General features: G+C 44.7%; 1 protein-coding gene across 2 annotated transcripts in view; it reads left to right on the top strand.

The window, feature by feature from the left end:
* Positions 1-15,976, top strand: part of sema5ba (sema domain, seven thrombospondin repeats (type 1 and type 1-like), transmembrane domain (TM) and short cytoplasmic domain, (semaphorin) 5Ba) — a 344,144-nt gene that overhangs the window by 219,404 nt on the left and 108,764 nt on the right. For both annotated transcript variants that reach the window (XM_078552610.1, XM_078552611.1), the window contains exon 8: positions 14,344-14,557. In XM_078552610.1, the coding sequence (XP_078408736.1) occupies positions 14,344-14,557 (214 nt within the window). The remainder of the gene's footprint in view (positions 1-14,343; positions 14,558-15,976) is intronic.

Raw genomic sequence — 15,976 nt, 5'->3', positions numbered from 1 at the left:
ATAGAGGAGTTGATTATTCAAGTCTGTTTATTCTGTGTGATTGTGGCTGACCTGCATCCTAACTTCACATATCTACCTCAAGTGGAGACCATATATATACATTTTTTATTCATTCATTGGACGTGGGCATCACTGGCTAGACCAGCATTTATTGCCCATCCCTAATTACCCTTGTTCAGAGGGTATTTGAGTGTCAACCACATTGCTGTGGGTCTGGAGTCACATGTAGGCCAGACCAGCTAAGGTCGGCAAGATTTCCTTCCCTAAAGAGCATCAGTGGTCCAGATGGGTTTTTACAGCAATTGGCAATGTTTTCACGGTCAACATTAGACTTTTAATTCCAGATTTCTTTTCTTATTGAATTCAAATTCCACCACCTGCCATGGTAAGCGGAGGGGGCGGGGGCATTGTGGTATTGTCACTGCACTGGTATTTCAGAGACCCAGGGGGACCCGTGTTCAAATCCCACCACGGCAGATGGTGAAATTTGAATTTAATAATAATTTAAAAATCTGGAATGAAAAGTCTGATGATGACCATGAAGCCATTGTCATTGTCGATTGTCATTGTCGACTGTCGTAAAAACCCATCTGGTTCACTAATGTCCTTTAAGGAAGGAAATCTGCTGTCCTCACCTGGTCTGGCCTACATGTGACTCCAGTTGGCTCTTAACTGCCCTCTGAACAAGAGCAATTAGGGATGGGCAAGAAATGCTGACCTAGCCAGTAACACCCACATTCCATGAACAAATAAATTTAAAAAAAAACCCAGGTCCCCAGCGCATTAGCCTGGGTCTGTGGATTACCAATGACAATATCACTACGTGATTGCCTCCACCTGAGCGGTTTGTTGACTGTTGCTGTACCTTACTGTCCTACTAGTCAGGGATACTGTTAATGATTGTGTCATTATTGAAGCTGCCTCTGTATTGCCTTAAGACTTGTGTTAATTGTGATAGCACTGACATATACATTTCACTCTTGGTTAAGTAGTCCACTAGGACAGACAGCGAAGTAGGACAGATCTGGCTGCTCAATGTGACCTCTCTACATTCTGTTGAAGCTTCATTAAACATCTGGCTCTCCCAGCGGAGAGTGGTTCTCTTGATCGACACTCCTGCCACTGGACTTAACACAAATCTCCCTGCCCACCGCTGGTACATTTTGATCTTGTATGTAGCATCTGCAGGATAAGATTGCAGCAATTCAGCAAGATAACCTCAACAGAACCTTCCTTCCTCCATGAGCGCTACCACCAAGAAAGTCAAGAACACAATATCGTGGGTCACGCCATCAGCTCCACCCGCCACTCCAAGTCACAGCTAGGTCCTCGATCCTTCAATGTCATTGGATCAATATCCTGGAATCCCCTACCTAACCCTATAATGAGAGCACCATCCTCACAAGACTGAAGGAGTCAAGCGGTGACTCACCACTAGTTTCTCAGGGGGGCAACCGGGGATGAGAAATAAACGTGGCCTTGCCTGTTTTTACTGCACCCCAAGAACAAATAAATAATGAACTGAGCTAGATGGAGCAATTTTTCCATTTGGTCCATTGGTACATCTTAATTTAATTTTATTCATTCACGGGATGTGGGCGTCGCTGGCTAGACCAGCATTTATTGCCCATCCCTAATTTCCCTTGAGGAGGTGTTGGTGAGCTGCCTTCTTGAACCACTGCAGTCCATGTGGTGTAGGTACATCCACAGTGCTGTTAGGGAGGGAGTTCCAGGATTTTGACCCAGTGACAGTGAAGGAACGGTGATATATTTCCAAGTCAGGATGGTGAGTGGCTTGGAGGGGGACTTGCGGGTGGTGGTGTTCCCATGCGTTTGCTGCCCTTGTCCTTCTCGGTGGTAGAGGTCACGGGTCTGGAAGGTGCTCTAGGTTTTATGGGCAGAATTAAATGACTCTACCACTTACATTCCATTGAATGCATAAACAGTTTATTGAATTGAAAGAGGAACCAGATTTCTAGGAATTGTCGGCAACACCAGCCAATCTTCAAATCAAAGCACAGCCCATTTAATCACTCACTCAGTGATTCAATTAAGAGAAAAAAACTCAGTACGCTGCAGAAAATCCTGCATTCTATGGCGGACATGATTAGATTAATGTGGTGCGATGCTGTTGTCAGCTGACATTTGGGCAGTGGGTTGGCAGTGGTGCCAACGCTTTAGTAAGAAGGTGCTTGTTATGCCTGAATCAGGATCTTGTATTTAAGTGCTCTGTGTAGATTATAAATTCAGTGCATCATGGAACAAATGGCAAAGAGTTTGACTGCAGTTCAGTGGTTAGCTCTCTCACTTCTGAGTCAAAAAGTTATGGGTTTAAGTCCCATTCCAATGACAAGAGCCCAGATTTAGGCTGTTACTACCAGTGCAGTACTGAGTGAGTGCTGCACTGCCGGAGGTGTTGTCTTTCCAATGAAACATTAAACCAAGGCCCCACCTGGCCTCTCAGGTGGCCATACCATGGTACTATTTCGAAGAAGAAAAAGGAAGTTCTCTTTGCTGCCCTGACCAACACCATCACTTAAAAAGGAGCAGATTATCTGAATAAATCCCATTGCGGTTTGTGGGAGCTTGCTGTGTATAAATTGGCTGCCACGTTTCCTATATTACAAAAGTGGCTACACTTCAGAAGGTACTTAACTGGCTGTAAAGTGCCTTGGACCACCTTGAGGTTGTGAAAGTTTCTATGTAAATGCCAGCCTTTCTGCTGTTTTTTGTTTCTGTTGAAAGTTTGTACAGTTGGAGCAATTGGAAATGGTTTGATGCCTTTTACTTCAAGGCAATGGGAGTGAATGAGAAGGTGATTGATACATTGCACACCCTCACTGAGATCATATTGATGTAGTTGAAAATCGTAAGGTATCTGGACAGAGTAGATAGGGAGAAGCTGTTCCCATTGGCAGAGGAGTGAAGAACCGGAGGATAATGTTTTAATAGAGCCAAAGGTGACACGAGGCAAAGCTTTTTCACACAGTGAGTCGTTAGGATATGGAATGCACTGCCTGAGGGTGTGGTGGAGGCAGATTCAATCATGGCTTTCAAAGGGGAATTGGAGTCAGGAATGCGATGGAATACTCTCCGCTTGCCTGGATAAGTGCTGCTTCAAAAACGCTCAAGAAACTTGATGCCATCTGAGATAAAGCAGTCCGCTTGATTGGCACCCCATCCACCACCTTCAACACCCACTCCCTCCACCAATGACGCACAGTGGCAGCAGTGTGTACCATGTACAAGATGCACTGCAACAGCTCACCAAGGCTTCTTCGACAGCACCTTCCAAACCCATGACCTCTATCACCTCGAAGGACAAGGGCAGCAGATGCACAGGAACACCACCACCTGCAAGTTCCCCTCCAAGCCGCACACCATCCTGACTCAGAACTATGTCGCTGTTATTTCACTGTCGCTGTGTCAAAATCCTGCAACCCCCTCCCTAACAGCACTGTGGGTGGACCTACACCACATGAACTGCAGCGGTTCAAGAAGTCGGCTCATCACCACCTTCTCAAGGGCAATTAGGGATGGGCAATAAATTCTGGCCTAGCCAGTGATACCCACACCCTGTGAAAGAATAAAATAAACAACTAAACATTGTTATGGGCCAACTGAGCCGAAAGGCCTGTTTCTGGGCTGTATATCGATCTAATTGTATTACACCAATGACTATATTTCAGAAGTACTTCATTAGCTGTAAAGGGCTTTGGGACAACCCGAGATGATGAAAAACACTATATAAATGCAAGTTGGTTGCCGCATATGGTTTTCTTGATCTTGGGCTCATTCCAGCCTTGAACTGATAAGAGCAGGAGTAGGCATGTTGACCTCTGCTCTGCTATTCAGCAAGATCATGGCTAATCTTCGATCTCAGCTCCTCTTTCCCAACTTGACTCCCTTAGAGTCCAAAAATTGATCGATCTCAGCCTTAAATATCCTCAATGAACTGAGCATGCACAGCTCCCTGAGGTAGAAAATTCCGAGGGTTGGCATCCTTCTGAATGAAGCAATTTTTCCTCATCTCAATCCTCAGTGGCTGACACTTTATTGTCCCTAGTTCTAGACTCCCTAGACTGGTGAAAGCAGACTCTCAGGCCAGAATTTTCCAACCCCCCGTGCCGATGGGATCTTCCAGTCCTGCCGATGTGAATGGAGATTTCAGTGGCTCGCCGGCCCTGCTGCAGGGGATCCCGCCACCGGGGGAGGTGGGGGCTGGAAAATTCTGGCCTCAGTGTCTACCCTGTCTACCCTGTCTTGTAGTATCAGCACCCGCTGTAAAGAGAACGCTACAACTCTACTCTTCAGCCAGCTGAACACGAGCTCCTACATGAAAGAACTCCTCTTTGGTCTCTGATTCTGGACTCTGTAAATCAAGTGAACTAATAGTTGTTTCTGTGGTTCTTGTACAGTTACTATCCATAGTTGTAAAACTTTTTTTTCTCTATCCCCTTGCTGCACGCGTGTGTGTAGTGGAGTGGGAAGCTGCGAACACCCCACCCCCAGGTTTGAATGTGAATAAACTAACCTTCCGGGTTAATCATAATGCCAGTTTGCTGCGAGTTATTAGTAAATCGGATCTCACAAATCGAGGGTTTGGGAAAACATGCCGCAGCATACCTTAAAAATAATTGAAAAGACCTTCCGCTTGTGGACAATTGGTGAGAGGAAAGAAGTACAGTTTGCCTGTCTCTCTCCTGTCCGCAACACCTGTCAAGCCCTCTCAGAATTTTGTATGTTTCAATGAGACCACCTCTCATTCTTCTAAACAGCAGAGAATGTCAGCCCACTCTACTTGATCTCTCCTGGTAAGACTGTCCTCTAACCCTAGCCGTAAATCTGGTGGTCGACTGGGTCACCCGCTTTAGTTGTCAGGTTTGACAGTAAATACTGAGGTACTTCCTTAACTATTGCGAGCATAGGGTGACATTGATCGTCTGATTTTTAAATAGTTGCCATTAATATTACAATGGAGTTGGAGGCAAAGTAAAGGATGCGTTCAATCACACAATATTTCATTATTCAAAGCTAGTTGCTTTATTGCTTTCTGCTGCCAGAAAATGGTGGCTGACGTTGATTGATGGTACCAGACAATGTCATGTTGACATTGTATCATCGCCGCTCTACGTTACATTAAATTTCAATGTATGTTGCTTTTTTCTTATTTGGCACCACTGCAACATTCTGGCCCGGCTGCCTCAGAGGTGGGTGTAAAGGATCCCGTTGCACTATCTCGAAGAAGAGCAGAGGAGTTCTTCCTCGGTGCCCTAGACCAATATTTATCCCTCAACCAATATCGTTTTTTAAAAAAAAACAGATCGTCTGGTCAATAGCACAAAAACAACAACAACTTGCATTTATATAGCACCTTTCATGTAGTAAAACATAACAAGGCGCTTCACCAGAGCGATTGTGAAGTACAATTTGACCCCGAACCACATAAGGAGATATTGGGGCTGAACACCAGAAGCTTCGTCATAGGGATAGGTTTTAAACATTTCTCATTTCCCCTGGTGATGCCTTGTGTGCAAATTGGCTGCCTTGCCTGCTACTTTGAGTCGGCGACCACACTTCAAGGTGCCTTTTTGGCTGTAAAGCGCTTTGAGACATCATGAGCTCGCTATACAGATGCAAGTCTCTCTTGCAAAGTAGCCTGGTTGAAGGATTCTCCCTCTTGTCCTTGAGAGTGACCTCCCTATCCTCAGCTCCCGAGTACAGTGCAGCCAGTCGTTAATCATGATTTAATTTGTAAAGTACGCTCATTAGAAACCTGCCATTGCTTTCTGTTGCAAGACCATTGCGTGTCACTGCCAACGCGATCGAGTTGAGAGAGCTGGAATGTTATCAGGCGCTGTCTGCTTGAAAGAGAGTGGAAGGAAAAATAGAAATCTGAAAGGGAAACAGAAAGCAACAACTTACAACATGGTAAAATGTCTCAAAGTGCTTCGCAGGAGCGTTAGCAAATAAAATTTGACATTGAGCCACACAAAGAGTTATTAGGAGAGGTAAAAGCTTGGTCAAAGAAAAAAAGGCTTTAAGCAGAATCTTCAAGGAGGTGAGAAAGGTAGCGAGTTGGGGAGGTTTATGGAAGCAATTCCAAACCCTAGGCAGTTGAACGCATGAGCAATCAATGGTGGGGTGAAGGAAATTGGGGATGCGCTAGGGGCCTGATTTGGAGGTACGCTGAATTCACAGAGGGCTGTTGGGTTGGAGGTTACAAAGGTGGGGCAGGGGCAAGGCCGTGGAGCCATTTGAACACAAAGATGAGAGTTTTGAATTTGGGGCATTGCTGGACCAGGAGCAAATGGTCTTTGTTGATCTGTTTGGTGCAGGGATGGAGACATCAGCTCAGAACCATGAGGGGAGTTGCTGAAGTCGGGGAGGAAGGGGAAATTGGTTGGAACATAGAAAGGCCAGGTTAATTTTCTGAGTGGAGACCCTTCGTCAGAATTAACCTATTGTATGCAGATGGATTTTAACAACAACTTGCCTTTCTTTATCAATTCCCCACAAAAAGGGAATAATGCTGAAAAGAGACATGTTGCTGAAACTTTTCATCTTGCACCCATCAGGACAATTGCAAGAATGCCAAATTTCAAATGCTGACAACAATTTATACTATGGGAGAAAACGGGTGCTGATTGGTTGACAAGTCGACTCTGGTCGAGGAAAATGGAAAAAGCAAAGAGAGAATATGTTTTAGAGCATTTTACAGGACTGAGAGGAGGAGCAAAAAGGTTGCAAGGAGTGAGAGCTCAGTCAAAGAGACGGGTTATTAGGAGGTTTGTGAAAGGCCTAGGAGATGGGTAATAAGGGGAAAGTGAACGTTTGTTCCAGAGAATCAATTCACACCCAATCAAATTCTTTTTCGAGTGTAGTCACACTTGTAGTCTGTGAAGAGAAGGTGGTGGCATAGTGGTATTGTCACTGGGCTAGTATTCCAGAGACCTAGGGTAATTCTCTGGGGACCTGGATTCAAATCACACCATAGCAGTTAGTGAAGTTTAAATTCAATACAAGTCTGGAATTAAAATCCTGATGATGACCACATAACCGTTGCTGAATGTTGTAAAACCCCATCTGGTTCACTTAACGCCCTTTAGAGAAGGAAATCTGCTGTCCTTACACTTATGATCCCAGTTGATATTACAACTGGACAAAGCTGATCCCAGGGATAGATCCTGTTTGTTTTGTTTAGATATGTGGAGAGTGGCTACTGAACAGAGTCACCAGAGTCAGCTGATGAACTTTTAACAAAAGAATTACATTTGTTAAAAGACATTTATTCTTCCCCCTTCAACACATTTGTTAAAAAAACATTTATCAAACAAGAAAAGATGAATTATATTACAATACTCCTTCACTAATGTTCACAGTAAGTACACAGTCCATGTACCAATTGGTGACCAATGGTCATACACACCACACCCTGAAACCAAGTGACAGATGTCACCCCAAACAGATGCTATAGATCTCTCCTCAACTCCCCCGAGACACTTGTCACACCGTGAACCAACCAGCCTCACTGAACTCCGCCTTTCACACGAGGGTTTCCAATTTCCTCTCTCCAAGAACCCGCCTTGGAATCTTCTCCCAAACTAACACTTTCACTCAGACTCCTTCTGCAAGGGTCCACCTCCAGGGTTTTGAAGTCTCCTTCTCATGTTCCTCTCCCCTGGGTCACCATACACGTTCAAGCTTTTCTCCATGCGTTCTCTCTCACTGACTCAGCTGTCAACAGTACACCACTGCTTCACATGCCCATAGCAAAGAGTTACAGACCTTCAGCCGTCTCTTTGGATCTTCTGGCTTCTGACAAGCCTTTATCTCTTTAAGGTTGAAGATTGGAGCCTTTCTCTGCTCCTCACTCTGAACTTCACTTAACAGTACCATTTCCAGGCTCCTGTCCTTCCTTTGACTAGAAGGTCTCCTTGGGACTTTCTCCTGCTCCCCTCCTCTGGATTTGGGGACTTTCTTCTTTAGCTTAGAACCTGCTATCTGACCATTTACTCCAGTCTCTCTCTGGCAGCTACTTTCAAACAACTTTAGCTTGGACTGGTTATTTGTCCCTTCTAGGTTGCTTCTGCCTGACAGCTGTCTTCAAACTGAACTCAAAACTGTTGTTTCTTTAATTTTTCTATGTGTGTGTGTATGTGTGTGTGTGTGTTGGGGGTTGGGGGTGGGGGTGGGGGTGGTGTGGGTCTTGCTTCTCTGGATCCCTGTTGCTAGGCAACAGCATAGCTTTTTTCTACTCTTGCTGGCTTAACTTCTCTTTAGGAGTCATAAAACTCATTAGAAATGCAGGCACCTTTTAAAGTGAAACTAAAACTCAACTTGACCTTTTCTTAACACAGAAATACAGAAATACAAGTCAAACTTAAACTGTAAAGATAAAACTCATTCATATCGCCCAGAAATACAAATATAACTTATTTAAACTATCTATATCTCCTAACACCTACCCCTCTGAAAGAAAGAAAGCTTCACAATAGTGAAGGTTTCTTTACAATGGCCTTACATCTGCCTCACACAAACTTAACATCACAAACTTCTAACAATAACTTATTACATACTATACAAATAAAGTTTCCTTCTCTTTTCACAATTACATACAATTTGAAAATTACAAAGATTTACTTAAAGTAAATTGTAACAAGATTGGTAGGATTTGTACCTCAAAAGATTATCATAACTCAACCCTTATGTTTCTTTTTCTTCTTATTCCTAGTCTTTAAGTCAGCAAATAATGTTTCATTCGAGTCAATCTCCCTTTTCATTCGCTGTAGGTGTAACTCCATCTTCAAGGTCACTTTCTGAACTCAGTGCGGTAAACTCTCATTCAATTTAGCCAAGTCAAAATGGAATTTTGTGCATTATCATCTCATTCCTTCTCTGATCAAAATCTCTTTTCACCGTTTCAAAGATATTTTTTAGATGCTTTTTATATTCACACAAAGGGATTTCATACTCCTGCTTGGTTTGACCTTTAAACTTTTTATGATATTGTTGTTTCTCCAGATCCCATTTTGAACAGGTCTTTTCCACTTTACTTTGAGCAGTGCCAATTATGTTTACCCTGTGGAGTTTCATAGTTCGTTCCAACCCTTCAATTTTTTTTGCATAATCTACTCCCTTCCAGGTTTTGAATGTTCTTTTGCAAACTGTCCACTTGCCTGAATTCCAACTGCAGTATTTTGTATATTAGCATCTGCAAACACTTGTAAATCAGTGTCTCTGGTCATTGACCTGGAAAAGTAATTTTGCACTTTCAGTCCTTTTTGTTGACACTTCTTAAGTTCCAATTCTGCAGGCACATTAATAGTTTTCCCATTGTCCATCACTGAGGTTGATGTATCAGTAATGTTACTTGGATCAGTTCTCACTCAATTGGAGCACAATTTAGCAAGGAATTTTTATTTACAGGAACAACTTCAGAATAGTGTTGCTCGATACCACACATCTTCACCTTCATTTCCTCCAGTTCACATTGAAGTTCGAGAACCTCATTACTCTTTTCATGACAATGTTCTAATTGTTTGTTAGTTTTGGTTCTGAACTGTGCATTCAACCAATTATTCTGATTTACCAACAATTCCTTTTCCTGATCAAGTCTTTTTCCACGATATTTCACAGCAACGTCTGATGCTTGAAGTTCATCAAGTTTCAACTGAAGATTGACCTTTGTTAAGTTTACTTCTACAGCTTTATCTTTTAGACGTTTCAAGCCTGGATAGAGTGGACGTGGGGAAGATGTTTCCATTAGTAGGAGAGACTAGGACCCGAGGGCACAGCCTCAGAGTAAAGGGAAGACCTTTTAGAACAGAGATGAGGAGAAACTTCTTTAGCCAGAGAGTGGTGAATCTATGGAATTCATTGCCACAGAAGGCTGTGGAGGCCAGGCCATTGAGTGTATTTAAGACCGAGATAGATAGGTTCTTGATTGGTAAGGGGATCAAAGGTTACGGGGAGAAGGCGGGAGAATGGGGTTGAGAAACTTATCAGCCATGATTGAATGGTGGAGCAGACTCGATGGGCCGATTGGCCTAATTTCTGCTCCTATGTCTATGTCTATGTCTAAGCCCTCAGTCAAGTATTCTACTTTCTATGACAGATTCTCAATTGTTCTCACCAATTCTCTTCTTTCATTAGCAAACTCCTCTTTCATACGTGAAAGTTGATTTTCCACGTTAATCAGGTTTTCCTTCAGTTGCTTGTTACCAGCAAGAAGCATCTCCTTTTTGACCACAGTAGTTTTCTGAAGTTGATTAAGATCAACCTGCTCAACCAGCTGCTGCAATACAGTCGTCGCCACTTTACTGTCTCCATTAGCCAAATCATTACCCAGAATAAAATCCACCCCTTCAATAGACGCTTTAGGAATAATTCCGACTGTAACAATTACATTTACAGAGTGACTTTTTAAGTTGACTTCACACAAAGAAACAGGTTTATAAATTCTATGAATACCTCTTATTAATACTTTTTCCTTCATAAAACTATCCGGAATACAAATTGTATCATCAGCCGCCATCAACGATTGCTCTGCCCCTGTATCCCTCAAAGTTTTAATCTGTTTACTTATTTTGTTGGCGGAGTAAGGGAACACCTCTCCCTTTTGAAACAAAACATCCAGAACCTCTGTTAGCCTGACTTCCTTCACCAGTAATCAAAGAAGAATTCTCTAGACTATCCTGAACCATTTCCTGTATGTTCTGAGGGAATATGTTTCACCTGTACCGCTGCTACAGTTTCAGCAACCATTTCCTTTTCTGATGCAACCTTTCCTGAGGATTCCCTAGGCGTCCCTACTACTGCAAAAGGTCCACCATTTAATCTCCAGCAATCTGCCCGAACATTTCCCAACTTGTTACACTTGAAACACTTAGGCTCCCTCAGCACCCTCCTTTCTGGTCTGAGGAGAAATTTCTGGGAATTCCCAAATGTCCCTTCTCTTCTCTGGCTACTTGCCTGCCTTTCACCTTCCCATTTCCTACCCTTCTCGGGTTTGTAGGGATGACAGGAAAAGGGTTTAGATTTATGGACCAGTTCATACTCGCCAGCCATCACTGCTGCCTGTCAAGCTGTTTTAACCCTCTGGTCATCAACATGGGTTCTAACTATAAGAGGAAGTGAATTTTTAAATTCTTCCAAGAGAACTATTTCCCTAAGAGCTTCATATGTTGTCTCCACCTTTAATCCCCGCATCCGATAGACAAAATTACTTTGCTTTATCCTTTCAAACTCAATGTAGGTCTGTCCAGGCTGTTTTCTTATACTCTGAAATTTCTGCCTCAGGGACTAATACGCACTCAGTGTAGCCTTATTTACTGCATCATAATCAACTGATCACTCTCCTAAAAGTGAAGCATAAACCTCATAAGCTCTACCCACCAGCCTACTCTGTCAGCGAATATCCAGATTCCTTTTGGCCGCTTCATTTGCTGAGCCATCTTTTTCAAACGAAATAAAGAATGCCTCTTCATCCCTTTCCTGAAATTTTGGGAGAGCTTGCACAAACCTAAACATCTCCCCACCAGGCTTTGGGCTGGAGATTTTCTTCATCATCAGAACTTTCCTCAGCATCTGAGATCTCTTCTCTAAATTCCAGCCTTCCAAGCTGGTATTCCCTTTCGCGTTCCTTCTCCCTTGCCTGAAATTCCAGTTCCTGCTTCCTTTCCCTCTCCTGCCTTTCTGCTTGCCCTCTTTGAAATGCCCTATCGTTTTCTTTCTCTTTTCCTTTTGCCTCTAATACAAGTTTTTTTTCGGTTCCTTGGTTTGTTCAGGTTGCCTCATTCGCAGCTGGATCTTAGCTAACTCAGTTGACTCACCCCAGGGAGAACATGGTCTCTCATGTATCCCTTCCAGTTTTAAATGCTGTGCTATTATCTCAACTAAGCCTGCTTTCTTTGCCCCTTTGGGTAATGCTAACTCCAGCTTATCCACCAATTCCGTTAGCTTACTCTTGGTTAATTTCTGTAAACCAGTCATGGTTACATTTTCCATCTGTAAGAATGCCTTAGCAACCTCCAAAGCCATTTTGAATTCCAACCCGTATAATATACTTCACAGCAACTCCAATTCCTATGTCCAGTACCTCTGTACCTCCATGTACTCATTAAAAGGATTCCCAGATCCCACAAATGTCAAGGATTTCCAATCCTACTTTATAACTGATAATCCTGGACCAATCCTTATCCCGCGACCAATCACCCGCTGTCTGCGTTTCAAATCCTGGATGAGCTCCCACTATCTTATGATCCCAGCTGATGTTACTACTGGACAAGCCAGATCTCAGGCTGGAACCCGGCTTGATAGATCCTAACTTTTATTTGCTTGTCTAGAGACGTGGAGCGTGGCTACTGAATAGAGTCACTGGAGTCAGCCAATGAACTTTTAACAAAAGAATAAAACATTTATTGAACAAGAAAAGATGAATTATATTACAATACTCCTTCACCCACAACTATACCTTTAGAGATATATACAGATTTGTAAGGATAACACATGATACAGATGCTATCTTATACTCTAATGTTCACAGTAAGTACACAGTCCATGTACCAATAGGCGACCTGTGGTCAGGGACACCACACTCTGAAACCAAGTGACATATGTCACTCCAAACAGATGCTATGGATCTCTCCTCAACTCCCCCCAGATGCTTGTCACACTGTGAGCTAACCAGTCTCACTGAACTCTGTCTTTCACACGAGGGTTTCCAATATCCACTCTCCAAGAACCCGCCTTGGAATTTTCTCCCAAATCGACGCTCTTGCTCAAACGCCTTTTGCAGGACTTTGAACTCTTCTTCCGATGTTCCTCTCCCCTGGATCACCACATGCATTCAAGCCGTTCTCCATGCACTCTCTCTCACTGACGCAGCTGTCAACAGTACACCACTGCTTCACATGCCCATAGCAAAGAGTTACAGACCTTCAGCCGTCTCTTTGGATCTTCTGGCTTCTCACAAACCTTTATCTCTTTAAACTTGAAGCTTGGAGCCTTTCTCTGCTCCTCACCCTTAACTCCACCTAACAGGACCTTTTCCAGGTTCTTGTCCTTCCTTTGGCTGGAAGGTCTTCTTGGAACTTTCCCCTGCTCCCCTCCTCTGGATTTGGGGACTTTCTTCTTTAGCTTGAAACCTGCTATCTGTCCCTTTACTCCAGTCTCTCTCTGGCAGCTACTTTCAATCAACTTTAGCTTGGACTGGTTATTTATCCCTTCTAGGTTTCTTCTGCCTGACAGCTATCTTCAAACTGAACTCAAAACTGCTGTTTCTTTAGGTTTTCTGTGCGTGTTTGTGTGTGTGGGGGTGGGTGGGTCCTGCCTCTCTGGACCCCTGTTGTTAGGCAACAGCACAGTTTTTTTCTACTCTTGTTTGCTTGGCTTCTCTTTAGGAGTCGTAAAACTTATTAGAAATGCAGGCACCTTTTAAAGTGAAACTAAAACTCAATTTGACCTTTTCTGACAACAGAAATACAAATCAAGCTTAAATTTTAAAGCTAAAACTCATTCCTAACACCCAGAAATACAAATATTACTTACTTAAACTATCCCGATTTCCTAACATTACCGATCTGGCCTACATGTGAATCCAGACCCAGCAATGTGGTTGACTCTTAAAAATGCCCTCTGAACAAGAGCAATTAGGGATGGGCACTAAATGCTGGTCCAGACAGCGACTCACACATCCCATGAATGAATAAAAAGAAAAACACAGCAACAAGCTCACACGAACAGCAATGTGATGACAACCAGATAACCCATCTTTTATCAATGACGTGGGTCGAGGGATAAATTTGGGCCTGGACACTGGGGAGAACTCCCCTGCTCACCTTTGAAATAGTGCAGCGGGATCTTTCACCGGCTGGGCTTTTGGGGCCTCGGTTTAACGTCTCATCCGAATGGCGGCACCTCCAACAGTGCACCACTCCCTCGGTACTGCAGTGGAGTACTAAAGGGGCTCGGATAAAGGAACAACAAGAGCCACGGTGCGAATACGGGATATGGAGTTCTGAATGTGTTGCATAGGGCGGAGGCAACGAGGTCAGGAAGGTGAGTTGGAGAAACCGAGCCTTGGCAACGCCATAATCCTAAAAACCGTTGCAAGAGCTGGTGGGTGGCAGGGTTTGGGGTGGGGGGGGGTGGTAGGAGTGCGATCCCAAGCAGAATTTTACAGTTGCCAGTAAATTCTCTACAGTGAGATAAAACATCCAAAGAAAGATGGTAACCGATGTAACATTTCCTTATATCTGGCAGCCAATGAGGAAAGGCTGTGGGGAAAAAGCAGTGTAAGAGATGTCTGCTGTAATTACTGAGGTTGTTTGTTTTCCCCAGCTTGGAAACCTCAGCCGAGTATTGGACAAGATTAATGGCGTGGCAAGATGTCCCTATGATCCCAGACACAATTCCACTGCTGTGATTACCTCACAGGGAGAGCTGTATGCAGCCACTGTCATAGACTTCTCAGGCCGTGACCCTGCCATCTATCGAAGTTTGGGAAACGGACCTCCACTCCGAACTGCTCAGTACAACTCCAAATGGCTTAATGGTAAGTAGCAAGCTCCAATGGCGTCTCTTTGTGTGCAGGGTGGGGGATGGGTGGGGGAGCGATATTTAGACTTATCTCTGTGGGGTATGATTCATATCCAGCACTGGACAGACCAGTACACAATCGCACCATGGGCTCCTCATCTCGCAATGCCTCAATTTTAAAATTCTCACCCTTGTTTTCAAATCCCTCCACACCCCTCGCCCCGTCCTATCTCTGTAGCCTCCTCCAGCCCTACAACTGTCTGAGATCTCTGTGCTCCTCCAATTCTGGCATCTTCGCCATCCCCAATTTTTAGCGCTCCACCATTGGCGGCCGTGCCTTTCACTGCCTAAGAGCTGTCTGAAACCCGCTCTGCCTGGTTCCCATACCGACTGCAGCTACCCACCCTGGAACATTTTCTCTCTGGCGCACCCATTGCCCTGCATACATTCTGCCTGGTACAATCTCTGCTCATTGGTCCCAGGCCGTGATGGGCTGCTTGATCCCTGGTTAAGAGCACCTCCCCCTAAACCCCTCCCCCCTCCTGTTCTCTCCCCCTTTAACTGCCAGCTTCTGGCTAAGCTTGCAAAAGCAGCCACCAAATTTCCCATCCCATCACCAACAACCCAACCCTCCACTGATTTGGTGCATTGCCTGTTGTTGCTCACTGAGTGAAGGGCAGCTAAATGACCATATCATAACGGTGGCCTTCCCACCATCTTCCTGCCTGCCCCTGACCCCACCGCAGCTATACCAGCAGCAGGGGTGGCTTCGGGCAGCCTGTCCACTAGTGGACCAATTGAAGCCCTTAAGTGGGCCAGCCCGGCATGTTTTCCTGGCAGGCAGCGTGAGTCCCTTTCTTGATGGGCCTCTGGGCTTTTCGGAGGCTCCCCCCAAGGTGTAACCCCCTGGGTTGCTCCCCCATAGCCTCTCAAACCCCAACCCCACCCCTCACTCCCCCCCCACCCCCGCTTGCCCCCTTTCTGGGGCCTACCATTTTGGTACCCGACAAGATCCCCAAACACTGACGCAAATCGATCCTGCGCCGCATGCAATTGTCCCTCAGTGTTGCAGAGCTGTTGACCTCTGATTGGCCAGCAGCTTTCTGAGGTGGGACTCCAAAACCAAGAAGGGCCAGAAGTCCTGCCGCCAGTCGATTAAGGGCCAATTGGCCGTCAAGTGGCTGCAGGGCGTCCGGCATCCCCGCCATCAACCCCCCCACCCCCCCCACCAACTTTATAGCCGGGGTGAGGAGGCGGGCAATCCAGCACCTGGTATAATTCAGCCCCTTAAGTCGGTTGAGGTCAACCAGTCCCTCAGTTGAGGACTTGGACCTTTACCAAGTTTGCAGCTGTTTTGAAATTCGGGAAAAATACACCCGTCCCAGGCCCCATATTGCAAGACGAGTGGGCTCACAAACACAGCCGGGCTATGGTA

Source organism: Cetorhinus maximus, chromosome 11 (assembly GCF_964194155.1).
Source record: "Cetorhinus maximus chromosome 11, sCetMax3.hap1.1, whole genome shotgun sequence".
Classification (NCBI taxonomy): Eukaryota; Metazoa; Chordata; class Chondrichthyes; order Lamniformes; family Cetorhinidae; genus Cetorhinus; species Cetorhinus maximus.
This window is presented reverse-complemented; position numbering and strand designations above follow the sequence as displayed.